The 19,655-nt window shown below is 39.3% G+C and overlaps 2 protein-coding genes across 4 annotated transcripts; both read right to left on the bottom strand.

Moving 5' to 3' along the window:
• Window positions 1–423: 423 nt before the first annotated feature.
• Window positions 424–9,250, bottom strand: LOC121562395 (protein YIF1B-like). 3 transcript variants are annotated; one of them, XM_041874693.1, is made up of 8 exons: window positions 9,110–9,250; window positions 2,900–3,126; window positions 2,691–2,795; window positions 2,437–2,515; window positions 2,272–2,329; window positions 2,003–2,158; window positions 1,736–1,829; window positions 424–1,607 (listed from the first exon to the last, which is right to left on the bottom strand). In XM_041874693.1, the coding sequence occupies exons 1-8, from the start codon at window positions 9,150–9,152 to the stop codon at window positions 1,452–1,454; spliced, it is 918 nt and encodes a 305-aa protein (XP_041730627.1). In that variant the 5' UTR covers window positions 9,153–9,250; the 3' UTR covers window positions 424–1,451. The 3 variants fall into 3 exon arrangements, with proteins under 3 accessions (XP_041730627.1, XP_041730625.1, XP_041730628.1); XM_041874691.1 differs by having other exon boundaries at window positions 9,101–9,250; XM_041874694.1 differs by having other exon boundaries at window positions 9,081–9,250.
• Window positions 9,251–13,989: 4,739 nt separating this feature from the next.
• On the bottom strand, window positions 13,990–15,486 carry LOC123482725. The gene is made up of 6 exons (XM_045211414.1): window positions 15,438–15,486; window positions 15,236–15,347; window positions 14,924–15,147; window positions 14,661–14,832; window positions 14,400–14,527; window positions 13,990–14,274 (listed from the first exon to the last, which is right to left on the bottom strand). The coding sequence occupies exons 3-6, from the start codon at window positions 15,023–15,025 to the stop codon at window positions 13,990–13,992; spliced, it is 687 nt and encodes a 228-aa protein (XP_045067349.1). The 5' UTR covers window positions 15,026–15,147; window positions 15,236–15,347; window positions 15,438–15,486.
• Between the last annotated feature and the right edge of the window lie 4,169 nt (window positions 15,487–19,655).

Raw genomic sequence — 19,655 nt, forward strand, 5'->3', positions numbered from 1 at the left:
AGCAATCCACGACAACAACCACATGTTAATGCAAGGTGTAAACCATGGCTTCTGTTATCTGATTGTGCCATGTGACAGTGGGGGCAGAGTAGGAGGCATCTGGTTTGGAATGCTAATTTTGCAACTCTTATACCGACTCTCAAGTGTTGGATCAAGATTGACAGGAACATCTGTAAAATACATCTGCTAATGTCAAGATGTCCTTATTGATTATCATATCATCCTAACTTGGGGCAGAGAGGGAAAAGGGCTAAGGTGTTAATCTTATATAGATACAAACTAACCATAGTCCATAAACGCATATTTCCTGTTGGAAATAATTGTTGGATCAATGGAAATCAAAGTTTGAGTGTGTGTTAATGATATTGGACATGAGACATATTCAGCTTCATAACAGTTAAATAAAAAAAGCCATAACAAATGTGTACTCCAGTTTCAGTTTATTTATCAGGTTGTAGAGCATAAGAGGATCCATGTTATTCCATTTCTGTATATCAATTATTCATAAAAGCAATTAAAGCATGGCAAAGCAACACCATTTTAGCCTACATTTCAAATGGAAGCTAGTAATTGTAACATCTAAACCGTTGTATATTTCCTTTTCCAGTTTGAAACATGAATATCAATTACATTGTCATATGCTCATGTATTTTTGTCAAGCTTGTTTAAAAAAAAGCATCAGCTGTAATTTAAGATTATTTACTGACTTTGTTACATGATAGAAAGCCTTTGTTTGGGCTTCAGTTTGTGTCACCAAGAGATCAGACATGTACAAAAAGCATTTTTCCTATTTACAAACACACATCCACAAATCTGTTTAAATACATCATCCTATGAATAAAGGACATTGAGAGTGCTTTTTTTGTGTTCACTGGACGGAACAGGCAAATTATGCTAAAGCCTTTTAGTCAACGTAAGTATGTAATGCAAGAACGCAATTAGCCACGCGAAATGGCAAATTCTGCAATGCAATTCTGCAGGACAGCCATTTTGTGTAGCTAATTGCGTTATTGCGTTGCATACTTATGTAGGCTATAAATTAGCCTTAACTGTTCTTCCATCCTTGGCTTAGTCAAAGCTTTTGAGATTGAGGACCCAAGCTAGATTGCAAAATATACAACCATATGTTCACAAATGTTTAGAAAACATAATTAACTAACTAATTACAGTATACAAAACATGACAAGGCACTCAATTATCCTTTTTAGACAATTACATAAAAAACTATAGGTCAACAGGTCAACACTACTGTTCCACTTGTACTGTGAGACTTGGCAATGCTGATTCTACAATGCCATTTGTGTGTTTTTATTGATCCGTGCAAGTGTCCCGCACCTCCGCCGCACCTCCGCAGCAAATGGTGGGGAGAGGTGATGGTCAGTGAACCGTCTTATCTTTCCATAGAGAGGTAGTGTCATGTCAGATGAAACACTCCTGGTCAGCTCGTGGTCTTACCTGACCAGGTGATAGGTCAACCAGTACATGAATATGGGCTGGGCGGCTGCGATGGACATGGTCAGGTACATCCTCAGCTGGTTCCTGGCCCCGTGGACCAACACGCCTTGGGCTGCTGCATCAGACAGGAGCTTTAGTCTCAACGTGCGGATCTGAAGAGAGGACCAAGACAGAGGGAGCCTAAATCAAGCTTGTGAACATATGAGCATAGTCAAGGCACTGGCAGGGGACATTGAACGGAGTAAATGATATTCTAAAGTCAGCTATTCCTGCTACTCACCATGAAGACGAAGATGGATATACAGCACCACAGCAGCGTTAGGTAATACCCCGTTCGACCAAATAGTAACCCTGCCCCGACCCCTACAATCATCCTGCACACACAAGGGAATCCTTCACAATTCATCCGAGTAGTTGATGTGCCATTATGTCTTTCAACTTGTAAAAAAAAATCAGACGACAACAATGTTGAAAGACAGGAAAATCCAGAACCACAAACCGCAATGTCATACTAATCATGTCAGAGAGAGCGAGAGACCATCCGTACCCCACATATTTGTATCCGGAGAAGGCCACAAGGTCGATGGTGGTGAGGTCTGTGTTGACTGTGACCAGGTAGAGACTGAGGAGGACAGCCAGCACCTCCATGATGAGCCACACCAGGGCCGAGCTAGCCTGCATGCCCAGGATCTCAGGGGTAAACCTAGAGACAGAGGGGAGGTTGAGGTTAGGGTAGATACAAGTTTCAGGATACTCTTTATACAGAAAACTGGGACGAAAGGTGCAAAAAAGTGAGTGGAAGTTGGCCACCTTTACCTGTTCTGTGTTCCGAGTGCTAACCCAGCCACCAGGATGTATGTGATAAAACCCATTGCTGCAAAAGAATATAAAACAATGTTATACAAAAACAATAACAGGCTAGTTACAGGTCTTATTAGTTTGGTTCAGTCAGGGTGGTAGACTTGACCAAATCTCCTTTACCTGGAATGTACAAGTCAGGAGCGTTGATATCAAAGCGTGGAGCCACTGGGGTGTCCTGTTGGTAGTTCACTTCCCAGTTCTAAACAAAACAAACAAAAACATACATCTTCTTTAGTCCCACAATCAATGAGTGTCATCCTAGGGCATAAGATCAGTATCAGCTTGGTAGCTGAGTCCGACACGGACACAAGCAATACCTACAGATGGTGACCAGATGGTTCCCATAGTAACACAGGGTGACATGTCAGCAGTACCTGGTGCATGTAGGGGAAGACTAGCAGGCCGAGTTTCTTGCCCACGTAAACTGTGTCCACAGCAAAGTAATACTTCAGCTTGGAGATGGGGAGGAAACGATCCAGCTGTAGAGTAAACGAAGCAAAACCAAGACGATTTAGCCCTACTTAAATGGCACTCATGTTGCTACTTACTAACAACTATTTACCATCAGTACCATGAGTCTTACATTTTTGTCTACCAAGTCTTTGCCCTGGCTGGCCAGGCTGCTCCCGTAGGCCATGGCCAAGTTGGACATGGGGTCTGAGAGGAGGGTCTGGCCGGGGTAGCCTATCGCCCCAACACCCTGGCCCGGGAAACCAGCGGGCTGCACCCCCGGCGCTGCACTGGTGTCGTCAAACAGCTGGCTGGGGTCAGTCCCGTCCATTGACGTGTTCCTCATCCTCATTTTGGGATCTGTCACGCAAGAGGAGGATGAAACCACATCCTGGTCAGTGGAGTGGGGGATACAGACTGCAAGTACTGCGTAACACATGCATGCATCGTTAATAGCTGTGATGTTATGTGAAGTTGTAAGGTGACAAACGGCAATCTTCCAAAGCATTTGATGGACAGACAAAATTGAGCTGCAAAAGAAGGAGCTATGCAGTGCACATTGACACATAGCAACAAATAGCCTGGCCTAAGCAGACAGTGCCAATAATGGGGTCTCTTCACTCCATGTGTAAGATAAACCCTGCTCTCAGTCATCAATTCTGGGTGTGTTTTATCCCGAGGGCAGAATGGTCACATCATCACGCACTAAGCAGAAGGACACCCTTAAGGCACCCCAGCCTCTTCTTATCAATTTATGCTTTGTCCTTCTTTCACAGACATTCATTGGCCTGCACTGTAGACTAATCTTATTATTAATACTTAACAACGAGATCCCTTGAGATTAGGAACCTCTTTCTCAGAGAGAGATATCTGGCTAGAAGTCAGCCAGGACAAGTAGGCTCTATTTCAAAATGGACCAATGAAACTTCAAACAACAGTCACACTAAGACACATTTATAGATCTTCACTTGTGGTCTACTGTAGAGCTGGGTCGATAAACCGAAAATTATCGATACTAACCGAACCAAGGATTTATCTCTTATATGAAAGTTAGTTCCAAAGGCACCCTGACCATCCGCTCAAGAAAATGTAGATGATGCTGAATCTAGATGATGATCCCTGTACTTAGATAACATTGTATTTCATTTTAATCTGCTCATATCCATGACTATTCACATGTACATATCCATTTTACATGTTTGAAGATGAAATATTGCAAAGCTTTCTGGGGACATTCTTACCACAATTCTTTGAATAATTGAACATCTTTATATACTGTATCTGGCACACCTGGCTCATGTGGTTGTTTATTCTACATTTACATTTTAGTCATTTAGCAGACGCTCTTATCCAGAGCGACATATTCTACATCACTATGAACATTTTTCGTCATATTGCAATTATATTTCATACGGGTATGGTCATGCGAAATTGTCCAATAAGACCTCATTGAGTTGTTTGGCGGTCATATTGGAAAAAGGCTTCTGTGGGGTTAATGTGTGAATTCTATGATGGCCCTGTATCTACAAATCTTTGTAAACCCCTGTTATAGCTGTGTGTTTGCGCAATTTGGTGCCTCTATCACCAAAGTTACAATCCAAAAACATATCTTTCCCATTACATGGAATTTTATGGCTATGCTTCCAACATTCTAACGTTAATGAGACAATATACAAAATGAGTTGTAGCTGGTGCTTTTAAAGATGGTTATATTGTATATCATTTGAAAGGTAATTTCAAGACCTTTCAGAAGCACGTACCAAACAAAGTTTAAAATGTATCAGGGTTACCTTCTTAAAGCCATTTATACAGGAAATTCTGATATGTACCCTAGATGTCAAAGGTCAAAGTTCTGTTGGCCTGAACATTCCGAAAATGTGTCTGATGGATAGCTGTGAATCTATGCTTTCCAATGATATATGATTAAAGGGTATAAGTGAACAACAACTTGCTGTATACTGACATTGTTTGTCATAGGGTAAAATCCCTATGGGCAAAATGAATGGGCTGGAGTGATGAAAGAGAGTGATAACATACAGAAAGCTATCATTGCTGCACTAGTATCATACATTTTCCAACTCTAGGGACATAGACCTTCAAAGAAAATCACTATGAGACATCGTCGGCCCAAGTGAGCCCAACCGATCCCCCTGGCTCATGGCTACCTTGGATTCTTGAGAGATTGGGGGCTCTATCATAGAGCATAGAGTCTATGCCCATTAATCTCCATTGCATCAAACAACTTGCTATACAGTGGGGAAAAAAAGTATTTAGTCAGCCACCAATTGTGCAAGTTCTCCCACTTAAAAAGATGAGAGAGGCCTGTAATTTTCATCATAGGTACACGTCAACTATGACAGACAAAATTAGAAAAAAAAATGCAGAAAATCACATTGTAGGATTTTTAATGAATTTATTTGCAAATTATGGTAGAAAATAAGTATTTGGTCAATAACAAAAGTTTCTCAATACTTTGTTATATACCCTTTGTTGGCAATGACACAGGTCAAACGTTTTCACAAGGTTTTCACACACTGTTGCTGGTATTTTGGCCCATTCCTCCATGCAGATCTCCTCTAGAGCAGTGATGTTTTGGGGCTGTCGCTGGGCAACACGGACTTTCAACTCCCTCCAAAGATTTTCTATGGGGTTGAGATCTGGAGACTGGCTAGGCCACTCCAGGACCTTGAAATGCTTCTTACGAAGCCACTCCTTCGTTGCCCGGGCGGTGTGTTTGGGATCATTGTCATGCTGAAAGACCCAGCCACGTTTCATCTTCAATGCCCTTGCTGATGGAAGGAGGTTTTCACTCAAAATCTCACGATACATGGCCCCATTCATTCTTTCCTTTACACGGATCAGTCGTCCTGGTGATGATGTTTCCACCCCCATGCTTCACAGTAGGTATGGTGTTCTTTGGATGCAACTCAGCATTCTTTGTCCTCCAAACACGACAAGTTGAGTTTTTACCAAAAAGTTATATTTTGGTTTCATCTGACCATATGACATTCTCCCAATCCTCTTCTGGATCATCCAAATGCACTCTAGCAAACTTCAGACGGGCCTGGACATGTACTGGCTTAAGCAGGGGGACACGTCTGGCACTGCAGGATTTGAGTCCCTGGCGGCATAGTGTGTTACTGATGGTAGGCTTTGTTACTTTGGTCCCAGCTCTCTGCAGGTAATTCACTAGGTCCCCCTGTGTGGTTCTGGGATTTTTGCTCACCGTTCTTGTGATCATTTTGACCCCACGGGGTGAGATCTTGTGTGGAGCCCCAGATCGAGGGAGATTATCAGTGGTCTTGTATGTCTTCCATTTCCTAATAATTGCTCCCACAGTTGATTTCTTCAAACCAAGCTGCTTACCTATTGCAGATTCAGTCTTCCCAGTCTGGTGCAGGTCTACAATTTTGTTTCTGGTGTCCTTTGACAGCTCTTTGGTCTTGGCCATAGTGGAGTTTGGAGTGTGACTGTTTGAGGTTGTGGACAGGTGTCTTTTATACTGATAACAAGTTCAAACAGGTGCCATTAATACAGGTAACGAGTGGAGGACAGAGGAGCCTCTTAAAGAAGTTACAGGTCTGTGAGAGCCAGAAATCTTACTTGTTTGTAGGTGACCAAATACTTATTTTCCACCATAATTTGCAAATGAATTCATTAAAAATCCTACAATGTAATATTCTGGATTTTTTTTTCTCAATTTGTCTGTCATAGTTGACGTGTACCTATGATGAAAATTACAGGCCTCTCTCATCTTTTTAAGTGGGAGAACTTGCACAATTGGTGGCTGACTAAATACTTTTTTTCCCCACTGTATATAGTATTATTGAGCAGAATGAATCGCCAACTCAGTCACTAGTACTACCTAGTCCAGGAAGTCAGCCATCAGGTCCTACAAATCCCAAGTTTAATTGCACAAGATGCTGCCAAATTGGGACACCCAGTAGTAGGCTATTGTTGGGCTTACCACAGCGGTGCCAGTAATTTTAGCAAGTACAGTGCCTTCAGAAAGTATTCCCACCCCTTTACTATTCCCACATTTTGTTGTGTTACAGCCTGAATTAAACGTTTATTAAATTGTGATTTTGTGTCACTGATCTACACACAATACCCCATAATGTCAAAGTGAAAATTTGTTTGTAGACATTTTCAGAAATTTATTTTTAAAAAAATGAAATATCTAGAGTCAATAAGCATTCAACCCCTTTGTTACGGCAAGCCTAAATAAGTTCAGGAGTAAAAAGGTGCTTAACAAATCACATAAGTTGCATGGACTCATTCCCTATTCAATAATAGTGGTTAACATGATTTTTGAATAACTATTCTATCTCTGTACCCAACACATACAATTATCTGTAAGGTTCCTCAATCTAGTAGTGCATTTCAAGCACAGATATAACCACAAAGACCAGGGAGGTTTGTTAATGCCTTGTAAAAAAGAGCGCAGATTGGTAGATGTGTAAAAATGACAAAAGCAGACGCTGAATATCCCTTTGAGCATGGTGAAGTTATTAATTAGGCTTTGGATGATGTATCAATACATCCAGTCACTACAAAGATACAGGCATCCTTTCTAACTCAGTTTCCGGAGAGGAAGGAAACTTCTCAGGGATTTCACCATGAGGCCAATGGTGATTTAAAAATAATATAATAATAATAATAATAATAATAATAATAATAATAATAATAATAAGCCATTTAGCAGACGCTTTTATCCAAAGCGACTTACAGTCATATGTGCATAAATGTTTACGTATGGGTGGTCCCGGGGATCGAACCCACTACCCTGGCGTTACAAGCGCCATGCTCTACCAATTGAGCTACAGAGGACCACAACAGTTATATGGTTGTGATATGAGAAAACTGAGGATGGACCAACAACATTGTAGTTAGTCCACAATACTATCCTAAATGACAGTATAAAAAGAAGGAAGCCTATACAGAATAAAATATTTAAAAATATGCATCCTGTTTGCAACAGGGCACTTACGTAATACCGCAAAAAACTTTTTTTCCTGAATCCAAAGCGTTATGTTTGGAGCAAATCCAACACAACACATCACTGAGTACCACTCTTCATATTTTCAAGCATACTGGTGGATGCATCATGTTATTGGTATGCTTGTCATCGGCAAGGACTAGGGAGTTTTGGGGGATTAAAAGTAACGGAATACAGCTATAAGCACAGGCAAAATCCTAGAGGAAAACCTGGTTCAATCTGCTTTCCAACAAACACTGGGAGACAAATTCACCTTTCAGCAGGACAATAACCTAAAACACAAGGCCAAATATACTCTGGAGTCGCTTACCAAGAGGACATTGAATGGCCTAGTTATAGTTTTGATTTGAATCGGCTTGAAAATCTACTGCAAGACCTGAAAATGTCTTTCAACTTGACAGAGTTTGAAGAATAAAAAAAAAAGAATAATGGGCAAATATTGTACAATCCAGATGTGAAAAGCTCTTAGAGACTTACCCCAAAAGACTCACAGTTGTTATCACAGCCAAATGTGATTCTACAAAGTATTGACTCAGGGGTGTGAATACTTACGTCAATGAAATATTTCTGTACTTCATTTTCAATAAATTAGAAAAAATGTCTAAAAACCTGTTTTCACTTTGTCATTATGGGGTATTGTGTGTAAATGGGTGGAACAAAAATAATATCTTTAATCCATTTTGAATTCAGTGGAATCAGTATGTAACAAAACAAAACGTGGAACAAATCAAGGGGTGCTAAATTACTCAAATGGAAATTGTAATGTATGAATACTTTCTGTAGCGCGGTCTTGGGGACAAGTTCTGATTGGACACTGGGCAGAGACCAACAAGAACCTAACGTTAGCTAACATAACCAGAGGCACAGTACCATGTCCCAATTTAGAAGCAATGCAATACGGGCAGTACGTAAAGGCTTAAAAACGTAACTAACTCTAAAGAGCGAATAGTGCGACCTTCTAACGTAAACCTGAATAATGTAGCCCGCTGCTGATCAGACATGTTTCAGGTTCTCTGTCTACATGGAATATGAAAAGCTATCTGGTGATGTTATCTAATGTGGCTAACAGCGAGCTAGCTAGCTCAGTCTTGTGCAACATGGTGTTAGCTAGCTAAATTAGCAAGAAGTTAGCTGTTATGATTGATAAAACACCGCATATGACAGAAAACAAGTTAGCTAGCTACATTTGCCAGGTAGTTAGGTTAGCCTTGGTTTGAAGAGCAGCCATGGAGTGGGTTAGCTTGCTAGCTACCTATTAGCATGCCGGTTAGCATACGTTAGCTAGATTTCTAGGTAAAAAAGCAAGACGTCTTACCAATACTTTGATCAACGTACGTAACTTACGCTGTCTGAACCCACTTTGGGTTGCTGTGTAATCCATGTCCATCAATTATTACAGGTAATTTGGGATATCGTCTATAAAAACGGTGACATGAAACAATCTAATATGCTTCCTACAAAATTAGTACACAGCCACACCCATGAGTCAACTGGCCAATGATAGTATCGTAGAAAGAAAAGACGTGGCGTTCCAGGTCAAATGTGGACCAATCGAAATAATCCACTATAATTAATTAATTAATGCATATTTAGATTCCAATCAGGTTCTGATATAGAGTGGGAAAGTGAATCGGTTTATAATGAGCAATGGTGTTCTTGTCTCTTGAGAGTTCATATGCCATCGGAGTTATCGGAAGCTCCTATATGGAGCCAAATACCTGCCAAAAGGTTGAACATACATATTGTTAGGATCATAAAAAATCCATACATAAATTGTTATGATCCTAAGAAAAGCCATGTGTGAGACATGAAACGTAAACGTGACATTTCATCTGTGAACATACAAGCATATGTTATGATTAAGGACCAACATTATAGGCTACAATAATACCTTTCAGAGTTTCTTGAGTTTCATCTCACCAACAAAAAAACGTACACCAAACGGCCTGTGATGAGTGCTACGCAAACAAGCATAACACAGTATAAAAAAAAACCCAGAAGTAATGTAGACCATAATGAGGTATCCTGCACGTTTTCAAGTTAAAAGTCTCCATTCTCTATTACTCCTCAGTTTAGTTTACTTCACATTTAGGTAGGTAATGTAATGGATTTGTTTGCCAGCGCAAGTCTAGATAGCACCAGCTGTATTATGCCTACAACAGTGAAGTTTCAGTCCGCTAGGTGTATCTCTACAGCATGGGCATATCTCTGGGTGACGTGGACATCCCCATGCATGCACCTTATCAAAATATGACTAATTCAATATTGCACCATCCCATTCTCTGGGGTCTGTCTGCAATTATAACCAGTAGTATCTACCAGGAATAATGAAACAGAATAATAAAAGATGTTTGGTGAATCTATGAATAATGCATGACCACTGGAGTCTTTGCCACTCAAAATATGTTTTTTTCATCACTCAAAATCTAGCCGAAGCATATTCTGTAGGAGGGGTTAATGTGAATTAAAAATAATTGTACATGATTTATATGAATTGGGTCATGAACATATGGACTTTGAAATGAACAAGGGAGAGGTTAAAAATAGGCTAAGTCTGGCATAAGCTTATTCCCACACTTTACAATAACTCTGTTGCAGTGGTCTTAGATAGTCTCCGTATAGGCTATTCCCTTCATCGCGACACTGCTGCCCAGTTGAAGAGCTTGTGATCTCCATGCAGCACCACATCACCATGCGGCTTCAGAAAATGTCCTTCTGGAGGCATGCAGCCATAGAGTCATTATACCCTAATTTAGGCATTTTTGCCTACTAGCCAAATAAAGTGCAGAGCGTGCATGATGCGTACAACTCATCATTCCAACATATTTGTACATTTAATTCATCCTTCATTCAGTTCAGTCAGTCAGTATGTCATCCATTCAGTCATTTGTCTGAGTTGCAAAAGGATCTAAATCAAAGAGAATACAACAGTCTTATCCATTTGTTTATTGAAATCTAAAATCTCCAAAGTTTTTAGCCTATCACTTTAATAATTCAATGTTTAATTTAGGCCTATCCAAATAAAAATCGGCCTTCAACTTGTAGGCATTGCAATTTAGGCTATCATTTTGGGTACTGGTGTCTTGCGGAATAATTTTAGAACTCTATTTGTGTTTTATAACTGTTTTTATTATAGGGCTCCCCTTAAAGAGAGACCATAGCTCACAGGCCTCTAAAAATAGCCTCTAAATACATTTTTAACAAAATAGTTGATGAAGCACATGTACACAGTAAAAACAGAAGTGTTAATTTAACTCCTATCGAGTTGAATTTAACTCTGTTTCAGATAACATTTGGTCCCACTCAAAATCAGTGTAAAATGTACTCTTTGGTCAGTGTAAAACTTTTAGAGTTAATTCTACTCCATATTGTGTAAAAAATAACAATGAAATGTGTCAAAATATTTAACACTGTAGTTTAATCACACTGTTGAGAGTAATATGATTACACTGTATAGAGTTAAGTCAACTACAATTTTACTTTAAAAATGACACTTTAAAGTGTAATGATATTTACTTTTCATTTCTCTACAGTGTTTTTTTTTTTTTAATTTAAATCATATGATGTAGTGTTACTGAATTATAGAAATATCAATACTATCAAATAAAACAAAGCACAATAATACAAGATGAGAGCACCCACATTTATTGAAAAAAAAAGTATAATTTCAATGTCCGTGAATTTACATTGTACACCCATTGCCTTGTCTATGACAGAAGTATAACATCATAAAAATGTTCACCAGAGAAAGCAATATGGCACAACAAGGAGAGCTGTGTCATTTCCTCGATATGACCTTTGTATGTCAAAAGGTCTAGGGTAGTGCAGGTTGTCGACATGAAAAAAAACTAAATCATGCTTTGATCTGATCACCTCATATGCATGGAAATGTTCTTGAAAAGTTACTGTAACTAAAGGCACTGTGAGTAGTAACAGTTTTTCACACATTATCAGAACTGACTCAATCTGATAAAACAAGGGCACTTCAGAGTCAACTTCGCCACAGATAACCAAGTGTGGGCGATAAACATACCCATTATGTTTAGCCCAATTAACCTTCATAACCTGAATGCTACTGGGCACTTGCATTGCCAAAGCAATTTCAGAACCTCCTTTTACCATATTTAAAGCCACCATTTTTCCTGGACCAATATCTAACCGACTAAAAGTTGTTGATCTTCGCCAACTATATGCCATATGATTCTGATGCTTTTTTGCCAGCGTTTTGGTAATATTTTTAAACGATTTAAGCTGTTTTTTGAAAAAATTATGTTTGCCTTCATACCTCATACACCAACTATGAAGTACAGGCCCTATTTTCTGGATGCAGCGGGGATAGTGGATAAGAAAATGGTGCTTTGGTAAAAGTTTTTTCTGAGGATACAACTTCTTAAACAGTGTATGGTGATCAACAATCAAATGTTTTAAATATACACATAGACCTTGAGATAACATGGGCGAGAATATAATGTTAATTATTTGCAATAATAAAAGAAGCAGGCCCCAGTGTTGGTCAGTAGAAGTTACCAAATCTCCAAAGATAAGAGGAACATTCCTAAGTAAGCACCAGGACTGAATTGCATTCAGTCCCAGATCATTAGATCCTTCACTTAAATTAACAGTCACAGGCCTGTTATTTCTCTCTGTGAAACCATAATCAAAACTTTGTATTCTTGAATGTATTTCTCCTGATGTAACATGTTTTTCATTCAAATACAGAAATAATAACTTCAATTCGTACTGGCCAACCCCTTCTAACACATCATGCATCACATCAACTGAGAAGTTCTCAGTTGTGTGAAAATACCTCAATGAATTTAATATGCATGACCTTTTCACACCAAAAACATACGGAAGGGATGGATTACAAGCCATTTCTTGACAGTGAGCAGTATGCATATCTTTGGTGCGTAAAACTATTTTGGAAGAATCTTCAGAGAATTCTGTTTGAAAGTCCTCCTTTTCTGCTAAACAGAACCTGCAACAGTACCTTGCACTGAAAGACTCCACCAGACCAAACAAACTATGCAAACCCAAATTATCACCTGTTACCTGTACTACAGTGCCACGTACATAACCACTGTATAATGGAATCTCAATACCATCGCTCTCTAACACTTTAATGTCTCGAACAATGGGAGCAAAAATTTCACTAAAACCATATCGTTTAACATCTTGAGTATGAAATAAGGCGCACAGGTGTATGTTAGCCAAAAAAGAATTCCATTTTGGAGAGAAGTTTCTTAAAGTAAAATATACTCCACCCAATTTATGAATACCTCGCTTGGAACCCAATGGGTTGGCGACCTCAAAATCATCATAGAACATCTGGACCTGTATTGTCTGCTTCTCAGTTGAGAACAGAGGGTGACTTTTAAAAAAAGATCCATCACAAATATCTCTCAGTCTAGAGTTGCTGGTAGCTGAGCTTTGCAACATTTCTGCAAAATACTGACTTTTAAATATTGACTGCAGTGTAGATAAAATTGGAATATACATGAATGTATCTTGAACTACTACCTGATCATATGTTCCAGTCTTTTTATTTCGTCTTGTGTCAAATCTTGAACCAATCACACATTCAACTGGTTCTACTATTTCCCACTTGGCAGTCATAAATTTTGATCGCTTGTATTCCGAATTTAGAACTGTGAAAGGATTCTCTAACCCCTCAAAACACGCCTCAACTTTCTTGCACATTTCTGTTTCTCTTTCATTACTAAATACATGCTTTATCACTGTTTCTTTAGCATGCTGATGAATATCTTGAACAATCTCTTCCATGGAAATCACTACAGTATTTACTGTACTTTGACCAACACCTGCTGCCTTTAGATCAGAAATAACAGCTGCACAACTATTTACAATGTATGGCGAAGATAACTCTGACTCAGCCTCTAAACATTCAGTCGACACTTCAACATGAGAAATATTACTGGTGTTGACGGTACTTTGAGGGTCTGAAAGATCATCTTCTATAGAATCTACTAAACTTTCTCCGTGGCACTTGTTAAGATGTTTTCTAAAACCAGAAAAGCTACCAAAAGAACGTGAGCATCCTTCTTGACCACATTTCAGAAAAAGAGTCCTGCCTGTACATAGCCCATGAATTATCTTAAGGTGCTTAACAAGGTTGTTTGGACTTCCATGGTCACTTTTGCAAAGAAAACACTTCATAGTTTTATCTCAACTAACACACCATTCTTGCTCGCAACTCAGCAACTCTAGGAGTCTCCTTTGTTTCCCCCCATGTCGATGTTATAGATGGTTGTTTGCACAAAAGTGAAAAAGCTGCTCAAGGAAGAACTGTATGACGTACCAAATACGTAATGGGCTTTAAAGACTTCGTCAAAAGCTCCTACTGAACCTGTTGCCTTGCATGGAAGAGCATGCTTGTCAACCACAATGAAGTAGGAGTGAATGCTGCTCTGTGTGGATCCCTGGGCGAGAAGGTAGGGCTGACTGCTTTGGGTGATGTTGTCAAGATGCTGCTGCACACTGGTTCCAACCTACAAAAAAACACATTCAACAGAATTGTTTTGGTGACTAACCTCTGACAATAGATAAGATCACCTCAAACTGTGCACAAGATTGAGATGATGGAATATATATTTTAAACAACTGTTAAGCATACCTTTTGAAATCTGATGAGCTGATCTACAGCTTGATATGCAGACATCTTTCCCGGCCTCTTTCTACCTTGTGCAGATGGTGGTAGCAAATGTAGCAGCAGCAAGATGGCAGACATGTCACTGTCCCAGCCTACAAATAAGTAAATAAAAACCTGGTTAACATTGTGCCGTAGCATAACATTCTTATTCACAACTTGCACCATTATGGACATATAATGCACACCTACATTATCCACATAAAAAGTAAAACAGTTCATTCATACCATTCTCAACTTCAGCAGCTGACTCAGCATTGCGCATCAAATCCAAGAGTTCTGTGGTGGATACAAGTCCATGGCTTTCCTTTATTACTTTTGCTTTGAAAGTGGTTGGCCACTTCTCCAAGAATTTGTTGGCTGTGGCCTCACCAAACAGAAGTCTGAAATCTTGTTCTATCTGCAATGTAACACACAAAGACAGAAATAATGAGTGTTACCTTATTCTTCATTGGATATTTTTGGTGATGCAGTGAATTAAGTTGTCATACCAGTCCTGGTGTGTCCAGAAATCTTGGGAAGACCGAGAAGACATCTGATGATTTGGCTTCATCGTTGACCATTGCTTGCCGATATATGAAGGTCATTTTCATCTTCTCACGGACAGTGTTTTCATCAGCAGAGTGTCTCAAAACAGCAATAGCTGCTTCCACATCCTCATCAGATGGCTCTCTGTCATAGGTGAAGGGCTGACGATCACGGCCTGGCCCACCAACTTAAGACAAAATACAGTGTTAAGAAATCCTTTCTGTACAATTCACAGGTCACCATTATAATTACATGTCACTGATCAGAAAACATACCTTTAGGAGATTTGCTGACTGAGGCACCTCTTTCCTCTGCTGTTTTTCTTTGTATGGTCTTCAATCGCCATGCAAGGTATCCGGAACCACTCTCCGGATCGTAGTAATGATCCTATATTATTATAAATAAATTATAAAGGAGTACTATTCCCATTTCATAGAGTGAATATGTGCATAATGTTGCAATAACCCATTTACTTACATATCCATGTTGTGAGTATGGGTCTTCTAGATAGGGAAACAAAGCTACTATCCCCCTGTGCATACATCACTCTGACACTTTTGGGGGGATGTCCTAGCATATGAATTCAAAGTTAACATCACACTGAATTGATATTGCACAACACATTTTACATAATTAATAACCGGAAAATAATAACAATGTTTCTTTACAGCCCATCTATATGCTTAATGCTTACCCATGTGTTTCTGTCATCTCAGCAGCAAGTATGTTGATCATCTGTCTTCTGGTGGCATCTGTCAGAGATTTGGTTTTTCCATACTCTTGCATAATGCGTTCACCACCAGGCTTTGATGTTAGGATTTTTTCAATCAGCTATAGGTGGAAAGAAATGTGCTTTCCGTAATTGTAAAACAATATGTAATGCTGTCACATGATGAAATAACATTCAGATTGGACTTAACAGCAATGTTCACCACTTACTGCTTTTGCCTCATAGTTTATGTGGCATGGCCTTTTAGGCTGGCTTCCTTCGCCAGCCGCTACTTCTTCAACATCGTCACACACAGTGAAATTCAGAATGATGGTGTCATCAGATGTACCCGAGCATGATGATGAATGAGAGGTATCTGTTCATTATGAAATTTGTGCAAAACATAGAAACATATTACAATAAACTGTTATTTTTAAGACAATAAAGGTTCTCATTCTGGCCTTTAAACTAAAAAACTAATTGAATGAATGAATACCAAGTCCATTGCCCAGCATGATTCTGAAAGTTCCAGGTGACTCCTTTACTAATTCTTCAAAAACATCTGAGTCAACTTCTGTGTCAGACTGGTCATACACCTTAATGTCTGGCTTTCTGCTTTCTGGTATGTTGAATTTTAGACACACTGTTAAAAAAGAAGAAAAAAAGAAAAACATGCATTCCCTTCTCACAAGAATCCAAGTTCATACTTAAGGTTGCCTCATGTGTTCACAAAATGATGAAAGACAAGGATCTGCACCTGATTTTATGTTACTGAAAATATAAAGCACAGCAGAAATGACTATAGACCTAAATAGATGTCATAAGATAATAGCTTAATGCTGTATTATTTTGTCATTAGGGTGATATGTATTGCTTTAACCTATTATACCTACCTTCTTTCAAGAAAGCATTGAATGTCAGCTCAGACAGCTTGACGTATTTCTGCTCTTCCCCGAGCTGAACACGCAACAGCATTTTGCCTCTGTTAACAAAGAAAATATATATTCAAAATCATCATTTAGTGCTGGTTCAACTAAGCGTTAGCTAACTATCCATTTATCTCAGTAGTACTAGCTACGCAATGCACTATGCATTACTTAGACGTTACACTGCAATTACAAAGGCTGAAGTAGACAAAGTTGTGCTGGTTGAATATAACGTTAAGCTGCCATTTTCTGCAGCAAATGGGTGTAGGCTAGTTCAAGTTTAGAGGCACATTGTCCCATTAGCTACCAAATAACTAGCTATGTGTCAAAGTTAGCTAGCTCATTAGCCATTTTAGTTCGAACAGTAGCTAACCATTAAAATGGTTAAGCAATGTTAAACAAACCCGTCATGCAAATCAGTGATCTAAGTTATCGTTTTATAACACCAACATTAGCTGGCTAACTATCAGAAGCATGCTAACATTACCGTTATATATAGCTTTATAAAAAACAGTTAACGTTAGTGTAAGGAAGCCTGGGAAGCTATACAATAACGTTAGCTAACAATACTATCTGTATAAATGTTTTGTTGTTAGCGAACGTTATTTTACGTATTTACCATTCTGACAAACTTCATTCGTGAAAATATTGCAACACAAAGAAAGACAGTTACCGATACTGATTGCAAGCTAGCTAACCGCATGACAAGCATAATCTGCGCTCATGCCAAACGGTGGTGTCCTTCAAACGAACTGATTAGCTAAGTTAACGTTACCTATTTTTAGCCATATGAAACAGCAAGCCATTCACAAAAATATCAAACATATTCCATGGGTATATCATATAACAGTTATTACTGTCAACCATCTGAACTTACAAGCTAATTTAGCTGGCTGATGACGAGGTCACTGCAAGGGGGACCGCCGCATGGAACTCGTAACTTAAAATATGACCTTGACATAAGCACAACTCTAAAATTATGTAAAGTTAAAAATACCGGTTTGGTGTTGAAAAAAGCGGGGATGTAACTTACCTAGCAATATCTGTGGCCTAGCTACTCCTTCGCAATCTTCCTCCACCAACGTACGTGCCAAACTTCAGCAAAGCAGAGTGGCGGGTATTCATCACTGCTGTAGAGTTGAAATTGTCACTGCGTATCTGCAGATTTTTACACTCACTTTTAACTCCACTGATAGAGCAACTTTACTCTCAAAAATGTTGAAAATACTCTATCTGGGTTAAAATAACTTTACTCTGAAATATTAACACCCCATTTTTTACTGTGTAGTAGCTGAAAGGGAAAACAGATCTTGCAATAATAATAGCCTATCTGGCAGAGTTACTCCACATCAAGAATTCCATTTGGCGAAAGGCTCGGCACACGCATACTCAGGCTGACTGGCTCTCATTCAAGCAAATGAGAAATAAGTGCACTTCCCAGCCCTTCTAATGCAACTAGCCCTGATGCTCATCCCTCTTTTTCCCCTGCCCCGCTACAAAGTTTCTCCCTGCAGATGGTCACTGAGTCTGAGGTGCTAAAGGAGCTCCTTAAACTTGACCCTAAAAAAATATCTGGGTCAGATGGTTTAGATCCTTTCTTCTTTAAGGTTGCAGCCTCTATCATCACCGAGCCTATCTCTGACCTTTTTAACCTGTCTCTCCTCTCTGGGGAGGTTCCCATTGCTTGGAAGGCAGCCACGGTGCATCCTTTATTTAAAGGGGGAGATTAAGCTGATCCTAACTGTTATAGGCCAATTTCTATTATGCCCTGTTTATCAAAAGTCTTGGAAAAACTTGTCAATAATCAACTGACTGGCTTTCTTGATGTCTATACTATTCTCTCTGGTATGCAATCTGGTTTCCGCTCAGGTTATGGATGTGTCACTGCAACCTTAAAGGTCCAAAATGATGTTACCATTGCCCTTGATTCTAAGCAATGTTGTGCTGCTATTTTTATTGACTTGGCCAAAAACTTTTGATACGGTAGACCATTCCATTCTTGTGGGCCGGCTAAGGAGTATTGGTGTCTCTGGGGGGTCTTCGGCCTGGTTTGCTAACTACCTCTCTCAAAGAGTGCAGTGTATAAAGTCAGAACATCTGCTGTATCAGCCACTGCCTGTCACCAAGGGAGTACCCCAAGGCTCGATCCTAGGCCCCATGCTCTTCTCAATTTACATCAACAACATACAGTGAGGGAAAAAAGTATTTGATCCCCTGCTGATTTTGTACGTTTGCCCACTGACAAAGAAATGATCAGTCTATAATTTTAATGGTAGGTTTATTTGAACACTGAGAGACAGAATAACAACAAAAACATCCAGAAAAACGCATGTCAAAAATTTTATAAATTGATTTGCATTTTAATGAGGGAAATAAGTATTTGACCCCCTCTCAATCAGAAAGATTTCTGGCTCCCAGGTGTCTTTTATACAGGTAACGAGCTGAGATTAGGAGCACACTCTTAAAGGGAGTGCTCCTAATCTCAGTTTGTTACTTGTATAAAAGACACCTGTCCACAGAAGCAATCAATCAATCAGATTCCAAACTCTCCACCATGGCCAAGACCAAAGAGCTCTCCAGGGATGTCAGGGACAAGATTGTAGACCTACACAAGGCTGGAATGGGTTACAAGACCATAAACCTGTTCAAATAAACCTACCATTAAAATTATAGACTGATCATGTCTTTGTCAGTGGGCAAACGTACAAAATCAGCAGGGGATCAAATACTTTTTTCCCTTACTGTATATATACAATATATTTTCCTTCATTACTTTCCAACCCCACCACCCCTCCCCTAATTGGAGTAAACTAGTGACAACAACGCCTAGGCCTCTACTTCCAGCATGTACATATACCATATACATTTTATGGACACAGTCAATTTTACAGTAATTCTATGTTGTTTGTTTTTACTCCTGAACTTCATCTACCATCAACCTCTCTGATCGTTTTCATGATGTCCATCCGGTTTGCTTCTATATGCCATATCTTTCAAACTGTGCTCTTCACAAACGTTCTCAACCTATAACCTATATACTTATTATGGACACAGTATGTT

Source organism: Coregonus clupeaformis, chromosome 5, assembly GCF_020615455.1.
Source record: "Coregonus clupeaformis isolate EN_2021a chromosome 5, ASM2061545v1, whole genome shotgun sequence".
Lineage (NCBI taxonomy): Eukaryota > Metazoa > Chordata > Actinopteri > Salmoniformes > Salmonidae > Coregonus > Coregonus clupeaformis.